Genomic DNA, 18,474 nt, shown 5'->3' on the forward strand with positions numbered 1-18,474 from the left:
CCCCTCCCTTGTCAAGAGGGGGGGGGGGTTAGCTGAGCGACACCACATCCTGTCCTTTAATGCATTAAGCAGTGTGTGTGTGTGTACACAGGCAGTGCAGCATCATGTTGGCCAGAAAGGGTGTCCTGCCTGACAGCTTCCTGTTAACCCGTATGGCAGAGGACCAGAACCAGCCAAACCGCAGCCGCTCCAGATCCCAGAGAGCCCGCTTCATTACCAAGAGCGGCTCATGCAACGTGGCACACAAGAACATCAGAGAGCAGGTATTACAGAGCAGACTCAGTCTGAGCACCAACAGAAGAACAAACGCTGTCAGGACACACACAACCTCAGGCCACTGGTGAGGGACAGGGTTTCTCTGCTTTGGTTTATAAGAAATATTTCTTTGCCTAAAATCACAAATGTCCTCCACCATCAACTGTTATACACAAGTAATGGCCATAAGTATAATACCAGGAATGCACCAAAAGGATGTTTTCTACTTGGGGGCAGCTGTGGCTCAGGAGGTAGAGCGGGTCGTTTCCTAACCGGAGGATTAGCAGTTCGATTCCCTGCTTGTCCAGTCAACATGTCGAACTGTCCTTGAGCAAGACACTAAACACCCAGTTGCTTCTGGTGATGTCACCGGTGTGTGTGAGTGTTTGGGAGTGCAAATGTGAAATAATGTGAAAGCGCTTTGAGTGTGCTGTAAAAGCGTAAAAAGGTGCTATACAAGTATAAGACCATTTACCATTTGTTTCCTGTTTCAAAAACTAATGCAAGGAAACAAAGTGGAGCAGTTTGCCATTGTACATGACACATTCACCAAGTCAACTTGTTTTGGAAATGAAGTTAAAGGAGAACAGTTTATTGATACCTTGAGACGTTTTTAAAATATTGCTTGTTTTGTTATTGTTTTTGTGTGGCACCCAGGGAGACTAGCAAGGCTTTGTGGAAGTTACTGGGGATCCGAATGAAGAATAAAAAGAATAATGAACACATGTAGATAGAGTGCCAACAAACAAATAGACAATTAAGACACTTTTTTGATCATCAATTCAATTTTCAGACACAAACCTTGAACCATTTTTCAGGCCCGGCTGCTCAAATATTTGGTCTCTTGACTTGTGACAAAGGAAACTGGATCTCTGTCGGTCGGAATAAACAAGATGTGTGATCTCATCATCTCTGACTCTTTTTGTAAACTAGACAATAAATCCAGAAAATTCTCAGCAGATTAATCTGCGATCACAATATTTGTTAGTCGTGAATCTGGGGCTCATTCTGCCAAATGCACAACGTTGATTCTTCTTGCTCCCTTTGACGTTTCACTCATAAAAATGAACTAATCTTACATGTGAGACACATGACTAGAACCACAGTGACTTGCCCACCTGTCTGACTCAGTCTCATTTTCACTTCAGATAAACGTTTAAATTCATCTTCATACCGAGACCTGTAGATGTGTCCTCTGTCACCTGCCTACATGTATCTCTCCAGCCTGACTCTGTTTCTCTACCAGTCCAAGGGCTGCTGGAGAGAAGCCTCCGGTGAACCTGGTCCTCCTACTGCTGAAGCTGAGTTTCTCCACCTGATGGTGTGGGTCCCTGAGGAAGGCCCGTACTTGTTTCTGCAGCTGTGCGTGTACAGAATGTTTGAGAGCCAGTGATCCTCTCTGCAGTCTAAGTGACTCTCTGGAGAGCTGTCCTCTCACTCGGTGTGGTTTTTCCATACCACACCTTGATGCTTCTGGTTGGGATGCCCTCTGTAGACCTGAGTGAGGGGCTGACAGCTAAGCTCTGCATTTTTAAGCAGCCTCAGAAAACAAGGCTACTGCTGAGCATCATGTCTGTGGTAATGGCTGTCCAGCTGATTATTAATTACTGCATTTACAAAACAGCTGACATTACCAAAGCTGTGTAGCGAGAACAGCTTTCTGATCAGAACTTGGATCACTTCATGTTTTTGGTCATTTCCTCTCTGTAGGCTCAGTCCATGCCAGTTCACAGGTCAGCAGTTCACTTCAGATTCATGCCTTGGAAAATGTATTCAGATGATGTAGTGTGTGTGGATGACACCTGAAGTCGATCTGTTCCAGAGGGTCAGTGCCACATCAGGTATGATGACAAAGCAGGATGAACACTCTCTCTTGGGTTCTGGACATGGAACCCTGGCTCCACGCCTCTTCATTACATCGTCTCAGGGGTTGTTTCAGATACACAAAAAACAACAACCTGCACACAGCAGCGGAAATATCCATCATCAACACTGTACAGTGATGTACTGTAGTTACCTTGGTGTCTACGCATCCCTTTTATGTCACTGGTTTTATAAAGGTGATTATCCTTATCCTTTTACTCTGTTCTCAGATGATTTCAACTAAAACAACTGAAGCAGCATAGCTGGGAAATAGTACACCCTCAGCAATAAAAGCACTGCCCTTTATCCAATATCCTGAAATCAGAAAGAGCAGTGTAACCGACTTCTGTCTGTGTTTTGTGTGAACTGGTTCACAGGATCGCTTTTCAACCACAATACCAAAAAACGGCCTTGTTACTATACACGGAGAACAAACGCTCATGGCACTATTACACACACATACACATGAAAGCAATTCAGGAGCCATGGTATTCTGTGCGTCCCGATCGATTATCGTACAGCATTATTGATAGCAGGTAAAGTCAGAGCGCTGCTGTCACTCACTACACGCAGTGCAGAGGCGGATCTAGAAAACTTTGGGTGTGCTGGCCAAGATGGGGCACAGAGTCAGAGAGGGGTGGCACATTTTCAAATGCATGTAAAAAGTTAGTTGAACTCCTAGTGCTTTTGTAGGCTAATTTTGGCCGTGCTCCGTATTTCCTCCCAGCCAGGGACATCGCTGCTGCAGTGATTTCCATGTAGCACTGTATAACAAATATGCTAATACAATGAATGAAAGCACATCTGAGACATGTTCTCGTTCCTCTGTACTTAAATAAGACTGAGGTGTGGTCCGTCTTCCCGTCTGCTCTACTGACCGTTGTCTTCTCGGCGTTGCAGGGTCGCTTCCTGCAGGATGTTTTCACCACCATGGTGGATTTGAAGTGGCAACACTCCTTCCTCATCTTCACCTCAGCCTTTCTCTGCTCCTGGATGCTCTTTGCTATGGTCTGGTGGCTTGTGGCCTTCGCTCACGGAGACCTGGAGCCTCGTGACCCTGATGCCGAGCCGGGCCCCATCCCCTGTGTCACCGCCATCCACTCATTCACCTCTGCCTTCCTCTTCTCCATCGAAGTCCAGGTGAGAGTTGTTACTGTGGTGGACTGATCCAGGTGCAGCGGTTTGTTGTTTGTAACCATGGATGTCATCTGCTCCAGGTGACCATTGGTTTTGGAGGCAGGATGGTGACGGAGGAATGTCCTCTGGCCATCACTGTGCTGATCATACAAAATATTTTGGGGCTCATCATCAATGCCGTGATGCTTGGCTGCGTCTTCATGAAGACGGCCCAGGCCAACCGCCGAGCAGAAACACTCATCTTTTCCAGAAATGCTGTCATTGCACCGCGAAACAGCCGGCCAACCTTCATGTTCCGAGTTGGAGACCTGAGGAAGAGCATGATCATCTCTGCCACCATCCAGCTGCAGGTGACGTCTTTCAACCACAATACAACACTTCTTGTTTGGTCATGTGGTCTTGAGCAATAGATGCATGGATGAACTAGACAGCACTCAGAGTGCAGACCTCTGCCAAGGGCCACTCCGTTTCTCCATAATGCCATAAAACCAATATTCCAGTTTGTCCCTCATAATACGACTGCTTGACCATGAAAACCTGCTGCTGCCATGTGGAATGACACTGACTGTGAGCTTTGCCTCCAGGTGATCCGGCGGACAGTGACGGCTGAGGGCGAGGTTATCCCAGTGTGTCAGCTGGACATCCAGGTGGAGAACCCTCTGAGGAGCAATGGCATCTTCCTGGTTTCTCCTCTGATCATCAGCCACACCATGGAAAGAGGAAGTCCTCTGTACGAGCTCTCGGCCCAGTCGCTGGCCTCCGAGGACCTGGAGATTATCGTCATCCTGGAAGGTCAGGAACCCTGCCCATCTGGATCCATGGATACAGATGGGCACTAAACATAAATGCTAACACAGGCCTACTAATGCGGAGGAGCTAACATGACGCTACCAGTGTAGGGCTAGATATTTACTAGTTTAAATTTCAGCTGAAATCAGGTTGGTGCATTTTGTTGTTGCAAATAAAAGATTAGTCAATAATTGATTTTGGATTGATAAAAGTATTATCTCTTGATTTATCAAATCAAACATGCACTGTCTCCAGTTTTGCAGGGTGTGCAGCTTCAATTTTCAAAATACAGTTAATATAAAAATGCAAGCAGCACATTTCACAGGAAACTCACATGCAAACAGAATATTAACAGTTATGCCCGTGAAAACAACTTTAGTGTAGATGAGTGTGTTCACGTTCTTAAAGCTACACTGGTTTTTCAGGACACTAAACGAGCTGAAACTCAGTACTAAGAACCATACACACATTCAGCTGATCATTCTCTGCAGGTTCATCACTACTAGCTTTCAAATACAAGTTTCCTCTGATCCATGTTCATATTAAAATACAGGTCAGAGCAGCTTTCAGTCTAAGTTTAATGTGTTGGTTCTCAAAGCTGCAGGAAGAAATGTTTGGCCACAAGGGGGCAGAAACTCTCCAAAATAAGAGCCCTGAAATCTCACAAGTCTCTGTCCGTAGGGGTGGTGGAGACCACAGGGATCAGCATGCAGGCCCGGACCTCCTACACTCCTGAGGAAATTCTGTGGGGGAGACGCTTCGTCTCCATCATCACAGAGGAGGACGGCCGCTATTGTGTCGACTACTCTAAATTCGGCAACACAGTTCCCGTCCGGATGTCATCTCTCAGCGCCAAAGAGCTGGATCAGACCAGAGGAGTACAGGAAGGAGGGTCTGACGCCCACCTGCAGGGATGGGGGTTAGTCCGAGCCGGCAGAGGAGGTTTCCGTAGAGGAGGTCGGGCCTGCGGAAGCTCCGCCCCTCAGCCCTGGTACGCCCAATCAGAGAAACCAGAGCAACAGGTGGAGCAGAAAGGACAGAAGAAGGTGGTGCAGCTGGAAGTGATTGGACGACAGATTGATGAGGACGGACTGGGAGACATGAGTGACTGAAACAGGCAGTCTCTTCAGTCTCTGCAGGTTTGGTCTTCACACTGGTGTAGCCAGAGTAAACACTGTTGATGGACATTATTCTCCTATGATGCAATGCACAAAGGAAAAGATGAGGTGCTCACAGCTGGAAAGAAAGCGACAGCTGGTGAACACAAGAAAAAATCATTGATAAACACTGTTATGTTCCTTTACTCAGTCTAAATGGTGGTAAGGCTCTAAAGTCACATTTGGTGCAGGTACGGTGTCATTTCCTGTTGCTGTAAAGTGTTTTCTATTATAAAGGATAAACCCCTGGTAAGATGTGTGAAACAGGCCTCACTGCCAGTGAAGCATGACTGGAGCAATGCTGAACAGCACGTTCATTACATTTATGTGTCTCAGTCTGGGGCTCCGTTGTAGGAGGTGGGGGCCCTTTACATGCCTGTGCCCAGGGGCCCGTTGTTTCATGACCCGTCCATGTTACGAGCTAAACCTGAGACTTGGCTTTGGAGATGAGGTTCTGCCTGCAGTTCAGTTCTCTGTGTAACTACAAAGGTATTTAGCACATTGTCAACAGTTAATACGTCATGTATTTGGACAGTTTCCCAGCAGCTAGTGCACCAACCACCAAAAAACACCAACACACTATTCACTACAGCATCCATCAAACTGGGACACTGGAAGTTCGCTTCGCAAACACAAAGTCCTTCTTAAAAATCTATTACTAGTTGTGTTTTCTCGGATTTCTCTGGAGCTGTTTCACACCGTCCGCCGTGTACCGACCTTTTTCTCGGCTGTGAGCAACTCTTCCATTTCTTTTGTTTGACAGTTTAGTGTCCATCAGCTGTGTGTGGAGTGTGTGAACATGAAGCCTGTTTCCTTCCTGCTGCTGTGCTGTTTTACTGTGTTGCTGTTTGTCAGTGTGCTGTAGTCATTTGCCTTAAATAACTGTGTTGTGCTTTCTTGTTCATGCATTAAAGGGCTACAGTAAAGAGTTGTATCACTTTAGGTATTTGCTCCCACCTTTTGTAAACTTGTTTTAAATGTATTATTAGTCAGTTTTGTAGACCACAGCTGTGCTGTTACATGTCTGTCCACCTGCAATAAAACTCACTGACCTGAGGGTGGCCTCTCGCAGGTTCTCCCACTGCTACAGCTCCCATCACAAACAGTACCTTTAAAAATCAGGTGCTTTGGTCTGTATAGAGACTGTGTCCAGTTTTCTTCTGCTTTCATTAAGAATTACATCCCAGTCAAATAAAACCAAGTTTCTACAGAAACGATTATATTGTATACGAGTCTCAGGCACCTGCAGACCCACGAGGTCCCACATTCACCACCTGACGGTCTGTAATAGCGACCGTAAAGCACATAGAGTGAAATGAGAGGAGCCTACGATGTCCCGTACAAGTCATTGCAGTAATTTATATAAAACCTGACATTAAATAATGCATTGATGACTATAACCCAATAATATATACATTAATGTGTAATGTGCCTTTCTGCATTATGACTACTTTTGCTACTTCAGGTATATTTGGATGCCAATACCTTTATACTCGAGTAAAAGCTGCGAGTGCTTCTTCCACCACTGACTGAACTCCACCAGAAACATTATTGTGAGACACTGTAAAATCGTGTTTATGAACAAAAGGTGATTTAATCTGATGCGACAGACGATTTAGAAACACCTGATGGTTTCTCCATTAAAGAACCAGAGTGTTACCAGGAAGGAACAGGAATTTCAATTTGAAGCAAAATACAACAAAACAAAGAGTGGTCATTTTCTCTTGTATTTATTGTTAAACCAGAATAAAGTATGATGATGAAATTAGCAAAGAAGGTGAATGGGTCCTTCAGACCTGAGCTGCACCAGCCGAATAAAATATAACCTGTTTAGCTCAAATGAACTTTTCACAGCTACTGATCCTAGAGACTCAACCATGGCAGGGATTCGTGCACCGCACCTTCAGACCCAGCACCACCAAACACCCAGCAGGGACCCCGCCAGGGCCAGGACCGATGTCGCCGTGGTAACTGTGCTTCCCGAGTTGCACAGGTTGCTGCTGCAGCAGCGGTAGTTGAAGCTGGAGATGGATGGGAACATCTGGCTGAGACGAGAGTTATCGCAGTCTGTGTACCTGATACACTGACGGATGGTCTTCCCATCTGGACACAGGAAACACACATACACAGGTACGTCTGTCTTTGTCAGGACCCTCACTGACATGATGCACTCCCTGACCTACACCTGGTTCTAACTTGACCCTAAAACCAGGTCTGAACCATGATTATTTTCTCAATATAGATTTTTGGAAAAAATACCCATTAACATTTCAGTTACTTAATTTAACTCATTAACAATATGAATTGATTAATGACCAACTGATTAATCGATTGAGGAGAGAAACAGGAAGGACACAAGAAAAAACAGAAGAAAATAAGCAATGCAGGAAACAACGAATACATCCTAATACGATGAATACAAGAATAAGAAAATGTGTTTGCACGAGGCCCAGTCTCCTCAGAATCTGCAGCACCAGTCAACTGTTCCACCTCTATGTGCTGCTGAAGGCCATGTGACATGAGCTAAAGCTTCAGAGCTGCTACTAAATGGACCGAGGAGAGGCTGGTTCTTCAGCTGCTGTTCCCAAAGACGAGCATGAACCCTAACACACAAATTGCAGTGCTCAACAGCGTTGCCGTTTAATTTCTCTACAAACACAGACTGTTCCATGTAATCCTTTAAACAACACTCAGCAAAGTACTGCTGCCTTTACAGGCAGCTGGGTGACACTGACCTCGTTCACTCAGAGAGATACAGGAGTCTTCATACGTGCAGTCCTGGACGTTGGAACAGCGCCCGGTGTAATCAGAGCATTTGTAGCAGCTGAGCCCCGAACCTGAAGAAGAAGAAACTGGTTTTACTTTGTTCAACTTGACCAAATCAGTATTGAGCAACAGATGCGTAAGCTGGTCCTGAGCTGAGGCCACTGACGTGAGCTCAGCTGCATCAAGATCCAAGTCTAGTTCAAAGGACAGGTTCAGGAGCTTTCATGCTAGTCTTCAAACAACACTGATGTGCCCATATGTATATGAGAAGAGGTGAAGCTTTTCCCCGAGGCAAGACACTGCAGCTTAAAGTAAAACGTTACAGAGCCGTCTTCACTGAGGTGACAATGCAAGCGCAAGAGAAAATGCAACCAGATCCCGAGAACACTTCCAACCAGTGCTGGAGCCAGCTACAGGATGTCTCTGCACGACTGGTTCAGATATGTAGGCCGGCCCAGCTGCAACATCACAGTGGAGGTAAATAACAACATGCAGACACAGTCTTAGAACTAAATAACTGACCCAGCATGTTGTTGGCTCAGCCCCATTCAGTGAGGTTAACTGTTCTCCAAGTCTTCTTCAAGTCGCACAAAATGGTTCTGCTTGTTTTCTGGATTTGCAGTGTTTCAGTATTTTGCTGTTTTCCCATGAGGCAGCGGTTTTACTGAACATGTAGAGCCATGTTAGAGCTGTTAGTTACGGTCGATCAGACAGTATTTTAAATAATCCACTGTCAGCGGAGGCCACGGCACTGAGAACCTACACTCCAGGAGAACAGTCCCACTGGGTCGGCTGCATCACTACAACCAGCTTCCTGCAGGTGTCATCAGGTTCAGTGGTTTAAACCAAGTTAAGTCACAGCCTTACTGCCAAATACGATATGAAGACAAGTCAGCCACATATTCATGGTGACTATTAACACATTAATCTGTTTTTTTTAAGGGCCCACTGAAACCCTGTTAAAATGTGTGGCTGGGCTTCGGTTACACTCCACCTGCTGGTGAAAATCAGCTCCAGACTGATCTAACTGAGCTTTTTGGGTCAAGCTACCTGCACACATTTAGAGCCAGTACCTTTTTGAAAAGCTCACCTTTTGAGAACAAAGACTTACTCATTTAAGTTTCACTTTAAAAACTGAACACATCTCCTCTTAGGCAACAGTTTCAGGCTCCTCAGAGACAACCTCGGTTCTGTAACAGCAGTTAGTTCAACTAGTGCTTTCAGATGTAGGACTGTTTTTTCCTCCACCCCTGCAGTTGCATTGGTTTTGTCAGCGATAAAAACATAATGCAGAGAGATCTGCAGATTTCAGACCAAGAGGCTTTGCTTTTATGATCCAAATATGAGAACTCACTTCCAGGAAACTGCAGCTCTGCTCCAATTCAGTTTTTTCACATCACAGCTTCAGTCTCACCTGGTGGTCACTGCATTTCATTACATCACACTTGGCGATTCCGTCCCATCCTATTTTGTTACTGTTCAGTTCCTTGGTCTGGTCTATTTACACTATCTATATCGTTTCTCTCCTATTTTGTATTAATGCTGTCCTGTTGGTGTGAAGTACTCCAAGTTGCTTTGGTGACTGCAGTCTTGTATTTACCTTTACTACTGTCAAATCTATCCATCCACCTATGCACTGTTAACACTATACACTGCTTAGAAGTGCAAATAAGGAGGAGTTATTAAAACTAAAATGTTATCTGAAGGAAGATGAGGTTGTTGGCTCTCCGACCCCCCAGTATCTGTCTGGGCCTGGGCCACTCACCCAAATGAAGCACCCCACAGCAGAGCAGCAGGAAGAGTCCAAGGCAGCACTTCATGTCGTCCCAGAAATAAACCTGAAGTGAAACCAGACAGGAGAAGGCGTCAGGTCAGAGCAGCAGAGCGTCTGCCTGGGTTCAGTGTCCAGTACTGTTCCACTGTGGCCCCCAACGCAGACGGCAGGGAACTGAGAACAGCTCTTTGTCCAGCAAACCACAAAGACAGCCTGTGTAGAGAAACACCCTCCTTTTCCTCCTCCCCTCCAACAGTCACTGGGCCACCGCCTCACTGACAGCTGTAGTACAGCTGCACTCAGTGCCAGGAAGATCCACTTGCTCGGGGCAACTGTGGTTCAGTGGGTAGAGCAGTCGTCTCCTGGTCAGAGGTTCGAATCTCGGTGCCTGTAGTCCACATGTTGAAGTGTCCTTGGGCAAGACACTGAACCTCCAAGTTGCCCCTAGATCATTAAACTACATGAAGCTGACAATGCCAATGGTGGAAGAAGTACTCAGATACTGTACTTTACTGCAGTAAAGGTAGTAATACCACAGTGCAGAAATACTCCTGTCCTACATTCAAAGTGTTAAGTACAAAAGTATCAGCATCCAAATAAACCTGAAGTACCATCAGTACCATTACTCATCCAGCAGAACGGCCCGTGTCCCAGTAATGTCTCTGATACTGGATCATAGTGACTAATTACTGTGTCCATCAGTTTAATGCTGCAGCTGGTAAAGGTGGAGCTGATGGTAACTACCTTATATATTTATACTGTGAAGTACTTTACGTCCTGCTGGGTAGCTGGTGGATTTCCCACTGGGATCAATAAAGTCTGGGTGTTATTCAGAAGAACCTGAACTTATCCTCAGCAGAACCATAAAAGACAGACATTATTCCCTCTTCTGAGGAGCACACAAACTGCGGCTGGACAGTAAACGCCTGGGACATGGAGTTGTGGGGTTTCAGTCCGACCACAGTGAAATGTCCAGTGTGGGACTAGTGTCACTTTGGCATTTGAGTATTTGTGCGGCTGCAGAGTGCACCGACACATTCAGCACAAGCCCAATTTGTACATCTGGCTCTGTTCTCTTTCATCCCAAAGAAAACCACCATTAGTGAAATATCAGTTTTCACACACTAAACTCAGTGTTTTCCCAGTGTTTTCTCAGAGTTGTGTAGCATAGTCACACAGACTGCGATTGTGGTCGCACTCGGGGTGTGTTTGTTTTGTCATCCATCAGTCCCAGGGTGTGACAGATGTGACTGCTGCACACAGAGGCGACTGTATCTGCAACCAGCTGCTGGGTGAAGCTGCAGCCAGTGTTGCGTTTCATCTGATCAGCTTCACTTTCCCCCAGTTAGCAGAGGAGGGTGGCCCTGACACACAGAGGCCACAGGACTACAGATACCAGCACTGGACTGCACTGCCATTCTCTACATAAAGTGGTGTGAATGTGTAAAGAGTGAATGAATTCTTACTGCAGCAGGTGATGGGAGCTCCTCGTAGCTGCCGCCTCTGGTTAGCAACACGTTAACAGACACCTGTGGACAAAGATCATTTCATTCAGCCTCAGTAACAGTGAGCAGAGCTGACAAAGAGGTCACAGTTTCACCATCAGCCACTTCCTGACATGGTGACAGCAGCATCAGGGGGTCACTGCTGAGCCCTTTGTCGTTGCTCGTCGACCCGTCCTCTCAAGGGGACAGATTTCCTACAGACTCGAGTCCAAGCGGCAGGAGACTGTGTGTTCGCTGATCATACTCCTTTCACACTGCGTCTCCTGCAGACCAACACATCCTTCTGGCAAGAAGAGAGAAACTGTGACTTGCTTTGATGCATAAATTGGGTAAATTCTCCATTAAATGGCAGTGAGCTCCGGAACAACCTCTCCACCCAGACTCCCACTTCTGACCTCAGAGCCCAGCCAGCTTGCTCTCAGGGAACTGGTTTGTCATAGCAGCTTCAAAAACAATGAGGCAGAGCAAGACCAGAACTTTAATCAAATAACACGAAAATAAAGTAAAAATTTGAAATAAGCATAAACAAACTCAGTACACCTTGTTAAAAAAGCTAAAACATTTACACAGGGGTGCATGACAATCCCTGAACCTCAACTAAATGAAATGTGCATTTAGCAGGTATAACAAATATTGTCAGAAGTACATATTTAAAGTAGGCTACTTGTAGTTGAGCATTTCCATGTAATGCTACTTTGATCATTTAAGAGAAATGCTGCACAGCAGTTATGTGCTTATGCAGACTAAAATTTACAGGCAAAACATAAGTTGAAACCTAATGCACCGTTATGTATTCAAATACCCCACATTAAATAAAGCAAGACTGTTGGATTAAACTTTGAGCTCGATGTTCCTAATGTCAGTGTACAGTACGTGTAGCTTAGGTTAACCTAGCTTAGCATGCAGACTGGAGCCATGGGTAAAGAGATAGTTCACAGCTAGCCAACAAGGGCAGCAGATACCATAAGAGCTTAGTTGCAGAGGATATTAATAATCTCAAGGTGCCTACTGTGTGATGAAAACCTGTAAAGATTTATTTAACCTTCCTGTTATGTAAAGTTAAAACATTTAAAAAACAATAGTTTAAAGTATTTTATTGGTATGAAACTTCTGCTTGGCTTAATATGTGGAATTAACATATAACATGAAAATGGTTCATTTCACATATTTGCAACCTCCCCCTGCATGTTTATATTACAAAGATACTGTTCGGGTCAATTAGACCCTGAACAGAAGAGGTGTCTCATGTTAATTTATCAACATCACTTCATAAAAAGATTTCAAAATGTAAAATAAAATTCCAAAAAACATCTGCCATGTAAAAAGAATGTATTTTATATGTAGGTCTTTCCAATGTACATTAAAAAAAAGTTTTAACATGACTTTTTTATGAAAAAAAGAGTGCATTATCCTCATTGAACCATAATCTGCACTAAATAGTGATTGAAATGGTTAGTAATGATAAAATTTACCCAGGAACATCACTGCTGTTCCTGAGAAATGAACATAACAGGTGGGTTAAATAACCTTTTTGTAGTTTATATTTGACATATTTGAGGTGTTTTGTTGTCTGATCAGTTGTTAAAAATCTAAATATTTAGAGTTCACTGTCCTAGAAAACTGGTAAATCGTCACATGAGAAGCTGCTAGCAGGGAATTATCAACATGTTGCTTACAAATCCAAACTGCTGCCATGTCAGGGCGCCGGGTGGTTTCTGGGTGTCCAGGGAAATAATGAAAGTACCATGTACTGTGGGAGTCAATGCGGTCTGACACGCATTTGCCCAGGGGCCCCCGTTTGGAGGAACACGCCTGTGCTCTATTGCAACACTGTGCAAACAGCAGCCAAACACCAGTGTCAGGTGTCACCTTCCTCTAGCTCCACTGTTGGAGGAAAATAAACTCCTCCATCAATGAAACAAAGTTGGATTGTGTCACTGAGGGGAGAGGTACTCAGACGTTTACTTAAGTACAACTAATAATAGCACAGTGTAGAAAAAGTCAAAGTACAAAGGTACTGTAGTAGCATCAGAATATATTTAAAGTACAAATAATTCGAGTTCTCATTATGCAGAATGGCACATTTCACATTAATGTAAATTATATTATTAGTGATGGGTTATTGTGTTCATCACTTTATTGTTGCAGCTGGTAAAAGGTGGAGCTAATTTGAATTTATGTACATTTGAGAAGTTTGTGAATTTACCCCCAGTGAAAAATAAACCATCATAACCTCTAATAATATTTTAAGTTGATTTTGTATTATTAATCTGAATCTGCAAAGAAATCAGTTATCAGACAAATGTAATAGAAGTTTAGCATAAAATAAAACCAGCTCCTCAGGTAAAGAACCTGTAAAGTACAGAAATGAGAAAAGTTTCCACTTGAAAACAACAGTGTCTGTCTCCGATGGCTGACGATGGATGACTGAAATATGTCTGATAAAATGTATTTTAAAGAGAAGGTAGTGAGCAGAGAAAGGAAGAAACATTTGTTTTTGGTTCATCTGTAACCAAAACTCCAGCAATGAAAAATGTCACTTTAGCCAACACCAAATATTAACAACTTAAAGCCAACTCCACACAGCTCTAGTCAGATTACAATCAGCCAAACGTTGGTATAGCTGTACACACACAGCATATAGCATAGCACAAAATATAGGCATTCATAAGTCAAATGTTTTTGGATTGAAACAAACGCTCAGCCTGTGATGGGACCAAGCCAACAGTCTGGTCATGCTGTGATAAGCTCTGTGCTGCTCGTGAATCATTTAGCATCATCCAACCAGAAACAACTCAGCCCCCAAAACAACCACAGTTTAACCAGAAAGACTTGCATGCATTCAATACACACACATACACAATGTGTTCATAAAAACAAAGGCATTTTCTGTCAGTGATATTAAAGGAAGAGCAGTAAACATCTGTGCTAACCATACAGCGAGCATTACAGAAAGAAACAATGACATTTTGGGAAAAATGTTCGGAAATACATGGATTCGTATATTCCTCAAAAGACAACACTCGTGTCTATGCACTGAAAAGCTGTTTGCTTAGATTAGCACAAAGTCTGGAAACAGAGAAACACATTTGAAATGTACGTAAAAAGTAAAATAAAAAACTAAAAAAAAAAAAACTAGTTCTATGAAATAAACACCACATTATTAAGAAACAAAATAGATATTTTGTGAATAAATGAGATATACGTATTGCTTTCTTTAGCTAATTTGGGCTGCGCTACTTAATTACTGCTGGCCTGGGAGAATTAGGGTTATTTTGACACTGGTACCAGGGGTGGCCAATCGAATTCTGGGCACGGCCGGTAGCACCCCTGGCCACTCCCTGGATCCGTCTATATTACTCAAAGATAGTTCAGCTGTATTTATGGCATATACTTTGAACAGATATTAAAAACAGCCAAGAGGGAAAAACTACTTACGCCAGTCTCCGACTTTGGTGAAAAGAACAACAGACATGTCAAAAAACTGTTGACACAAAGGCTAAAGATCATTTCAGGCAAGCACTGTTTTTTTCGCTTGGTAACAAACCACTACAAACAGCAAAAGGAGATAATTTAGTTTATCTAGTGAGGCAACAATGTTCGCTCCACAGCCTTGGAATAACATGTGAGCCCTCCACCAAGTCAGAACAACAGGAGGTTTTTCCGCATTCACGTGGCATTACCCCCGTTCGCCAGATTTAAACAGCTCAAAGGAGCTAGTTTTTCCTGTCACAGGCCTGTAGTAGCTTGTTAACAGGTGAAACCACACACAAAACATTCATGCCCATTTAAAAAAAGCTGACTTGATCAAAGAAACCTTGCCATTGGATTTAGATTCTGTAACTGATGGGGTGGCTTTTATTCCCATGTTTCCAAGGACATTCCAGATATCGGAGTCAGAATAACAAATTGAAGGCCACACTGAATATTTTTTCCACCTGGATGTTAAAGTCCAAAAACAACAACAACAACAAATTCATATCAACTAAACCACTGCAACAATATCCAATAACAGTACTTCCCAAACTGTTACACTGTTTCTTTAATTCAAGGGCACAAAGCAAAATGTACCAAAAGTTTAAGAAAAGAACTAATAAGTAATCTGCCTGCTAATCTAAGCCTGATTCAGCTCTTCATATTCTATCTCAGAATTAATTCTGCTTAAATAGACATCTTAATAATTAGAAAATACCAAAAGCAGCAGCTGAATATCATGCAGTTTTTAAAACTTATTTGAAGACTGATGTTACCATGCTAGATACATTAATAACACAAAGCCAACGCAGCATTGAAAAAGAACACATCTGAAATATAGAATTTGCTGCAGCTAACATCTAAACAAATGTGGCAAAATACAGGATATGACATGGCAGGATAGCACCTTTACTTTGGGTTCTTGCATTCGATCACTATGGTACAATCCGCCAATTCAAGAGAAAAATACTCTCCTTAAAACAGACTGATAAGCATTTACAACATACAGTTTGTACAACATATACAGTGTGAAGCAGGGCTGTGTGCATGTCTAATAGAAATATAAAGCCTTTATATGCCCTTACACTGCAGCTATTCATTGCTATCAAGCACTACACGACTGAATATCCCAAATCAACTAAAGTGGGGAGCAGTTCAATAGCATGGACATTTAGTTTGACACCAACTGTTTGTTCCCAGTGTGTAAGTGTCTGTTACACTGGAAACAAGTGCTTTATTATTCTATGTAAATAGAGCAGGGCCGGTCAGGGGCCATAGGCCAGTGAATGAAGTCACTCAGAGTCGAAGGTTTCAGCGCCGTGTCCAGCTGAACTTGGACGGATTATAAAACAACAGGCGCCCGGACACACGTGAAAAGCACAAAAAGGCTGTGTCGTTGGTAGTCAGTCCCTGTGGTTATTTTGTGTTACTTCTGTCGCTTTGCTTCTTTTTGTGCTTACACAGACTGAATAAGTTTTGTGGGACTTTGTAACCGAGTTGTGTCTCTGAAGTTGGGTTTTCAGTTGTTTCCATTTATGGTCAAATCCAGCTCATTAAAGATATCGGGCAGAGCTTTGTAGTTGTTCTCTCTCTCGCTTTGCATCTAATACTCTTGTTTTGTGCATCTGTTGTTTTTTTGAGTCTCTTTATGGTCATTTTGCCACTCTTTGTGATAGCACTGCAACTCTGAAGAGGTTTTGCATGTCTTTGTAGCTGCTTTGCAGCTATTTAAAGTCATTTGCATATTTCTCTTGTGGTTTTCTGTGTGTTCATAGGCATTTTGTGTCTCCTCTGGTGACACCGCTGATCCTTTGGACCCCTGGACCTGTGCACACTAGGCCTGTAATCCATCCATCCAAGAACAGGGATTTCTTTATGAAATAAGTTTGTCCAGGAGTGTAGACCAGTGGTTCCCAACCTTTTTTGTTTTCATTTTAATATTGGTCAAGTTTCATGTGCCTTGCTGCAATCTGGAGCAAAAGAAACTTCATGTTTTAACCTTTTGTGTTGTCTTTTATCTAACTACTCTTCTTATAGTTCTAAAATAACAGACGCATGGGAAACAGATGTATCTTGTGCAGCCAGACTGTCACTGTTGGTTGTTCAAGATGGCGCCATGTGTGTGGCCACCTCAGTGACGTGCTCTACTGTGTTCTTGTTGCTTTGGTCTTTTGTGACCCATCTGGGATTACTTTCACGAAAGATGAGCTGTTGAACATCCGACAACTCACTCTGAACACCTTTTCTCTTGTTTTTATGGACGGCCTAAGTTGTTTTGACATTTTGGCTGGTGGAGCAGCAGCGATACTCAGAACCTACAAGAACCGCTGCAGGGGAAAGAGAGCCGGTGCCTGAGTCAAGCTCTGACAGAGAGGCCTCCAAACGCCACTCCCGGCTATCCATCTAATAAACCTCCACTCGCTTGCCAACAAAATGGACAAACTGCTTCTCATCAACCAGACTAATTCTGACTTCTCACGATCGGCGGCATTGATTTGACCCCAGGATGAAGCTGTTATGCTCCTGGATTTCCAGATCCACAGAGTGGATCGAGTGAAGGGGCAAACCGGAAAGTTGAGGGGATGTGGAATTTGTTTCTACATATATGAAGGTTGGTGCAAAGATGTCACAGTGTTAGGAAACACTAACTCAGACTCAGCAACCAAACAAGACAGGAACAGACTCCAGTGGACAGTCAGGACTGCAGAAAGAACCATTGGTGGCAACCTGCCCTGCCTCTGTACACCTAACGGATCAAAAGATTTCTGCAGACCCCTCACACCCTGGACGCAAACTGTTTGAACTCCTCCCCTCTGGACGGTGCTACAGGTCACTGTACGCCAAGACAACTAGGCACAGGGGCAGTTTCTTCCCCCGGGCCGTCGCTCTGATCAACACTTAACCCATGAGTGAAGCAACAGGACTCAGAAATGACCACAGTCTGATAGCTCAAAATGTGTATATAATGTTTGTGAATACTGCCTCCCCTCCTTCTGCCACACTTCTCCCACCTTTGAATGCTCTATTCTGTTGTCTGTTGCCTGAAACACACTGGGGGCCTCTGTGCTCTCGACAAATTCCTTGGCGATTAAAGCTGATTCTGATGTTATGGTAATACTACTCATCAGAGATGCGTCAATCAATCAGCTGAGATCAGAAATGGCCGGTTTTCAGCATGATCAGCCTCGACTAGTGACCGGCCAATCACTCTGAGATTTCCAATTCTGTGCTGATCAGATTTAGAGGCACAGCCATTCACGTTGCACACGCAGTGGCACAGACCAAAAGTGTAGCATCTCGCATCCATTTCAAGTGAGGCTCATGCTCATGTCTGTACCAGGTGTGTGTTGACTCGCACACTGGAATGGTCTTATATTTGTATAGCGCTTTTCTACGCTTCACAGCACACTCAAGCGCTTTTACACTACTCGGCCATTCACACTCCCAAATACTCACACATTCACACACCGGTGACATCACCGGGAGCAACTGGGGTTCAGTGTCTTGCTCAAGGACACTTCGACATGTTGACTGGACAAAATGGGAACAATGGGAACTGACCCGCTAATCCTCTGGTTAGGAAACGACCCCGCTCTACCTCCTGAGCCACAGCCGCCCCCATAAGTACAAACACCTCTGGTTGAGATTCACTGTTGTAGAGTTGTAGTCTAGTGTTGTAGTGGTACTCTACTGGGATCACCTGTTACATTAAAACTCTGTGTTGATTTCAGCGCTGTGCAAAACAGACTTTTAA

At 43.9% G+C, this 18,474-nt stretch overlaps 3 protein-coding genes across 6 annotated transcripts in view; 1 reads left to right on the top strand and 2 right to left on the bottom strand.

The window, feature by feature from the left end:
• Positions 1-5,908, top strand: part of kcnj11l (potassium inwardly rectifying channel subfamily J member 11, like) — a 7,075-nt gene extending 1,167 nt beyond the window's left edge. The window contains exons 2-6 of one of the 4 annotated variants that reach the window (XM_020615814.1): positions 98-263; positions 3,019-3,258; positions 3,336-3,605; positions 3,840-4,047; positions 4,726-5,908. In XM_020615814.1, the coding sequence (XP_020471470.1) occupies positions 105-263; positions 3,019-3,258; positions 3,336-3,605; positions 3,840-4,047; positions 4,726-5,156 (1,308 nt within the window). In that variant the 5' untranslated portion in view covers positions 98-104 and the 3' untranslated portion in view covers positions 5,157-5,908. Of the gene's footprint in view, positions 1-72; positions 341-3,018; positions 3,259-3,335; positions 3,606-3,839; positions 4,048-4,725 lie in introns of those variants that run through there. The other 3 variants (XM_020615815.1, XM_020615813.1, XM_020615816.1) reach the window with 3 other exon arrangements.
• A 1,009-nt stretch (positions 5,909-6,917) lies between these two features.
• cd59b (CD59 molecule (CD59 blood group) b) lies at positions 6,918-17,553 on the bottom strand. The gene is made up of 5 exons (XM_020615817.1): positions 14,685-17,553; positions 11,208-11,270; positions 9,733-9,805; positions 7,937-8,038; positions 6,918-7,304 (listed from the first exon to the last, which is right to left on the bottom strand). Exons 1-5 carry the CDS (start codon positions 14,754-14,756, stop codon positions 7,105-7,107), a joined length of 510 nt encoding a protein of 169 aa, XP_020471473.1. The 5' UTR covers positions 14,757-17,553; the 3' UTR covers positions 6,918-7,104.
• Positions 16,672-18,474, bottom strand: part of prdm11 (PR domain containing 11) — an 8,491-nt gene continuing 6,688 nt past the window's right edge. Inside the window, 1 exon segment of the mRNA XM_020615787.1 lies at positions 16,672-16,690. Within this exon segment, the coding sequence (XP_020471443.1) occupies positions 16,672-16,690 (19 nt within the window).

The sequence above is a fragment of the Monopterus albus genome, unplaced genomic scaffold, assembly GCF_001952655.1.
Source record: "Monopterus albus unplaced genomic scaffold, M_albus_1.0 scaffold170.1, whole genome shotgun sequence".
Taxonomy (NCBI): Eukaryota; Metazoa; Chordata; class Actinopteri; order Synbranchiformes; family Synbranchidae; genus Monopterus; species Monopterus albus.

What these genes read in the sequence shown, in the direction of transcription:
- cd59b (XM_020615817.1), bottom strand. Translation starts at nt 14,756, where the DNA reads ATGATCTTTAGCCTTTGTGTCAACAGTTTTTTGACATGTCTGTTGTTC. An exon ending in CACCAAAGTCGGAGACTGGC is followed by an intron (nt 11,271 to 14,684) that starts GTAAGTAGTTTT and finishes CTTTGTCCACAG; the next exon opens with GTGTCTGTTAACGTGTTGCT. An exon ending in AGCTCCCATCACCTGCTGCA is followed by an intron (nt 9,806 to 11,207) that starts GTAAGAATTCAT and finishes GTTTCACTTCAG; the next exon opens with GTTTATTTCTGGGACGACAT.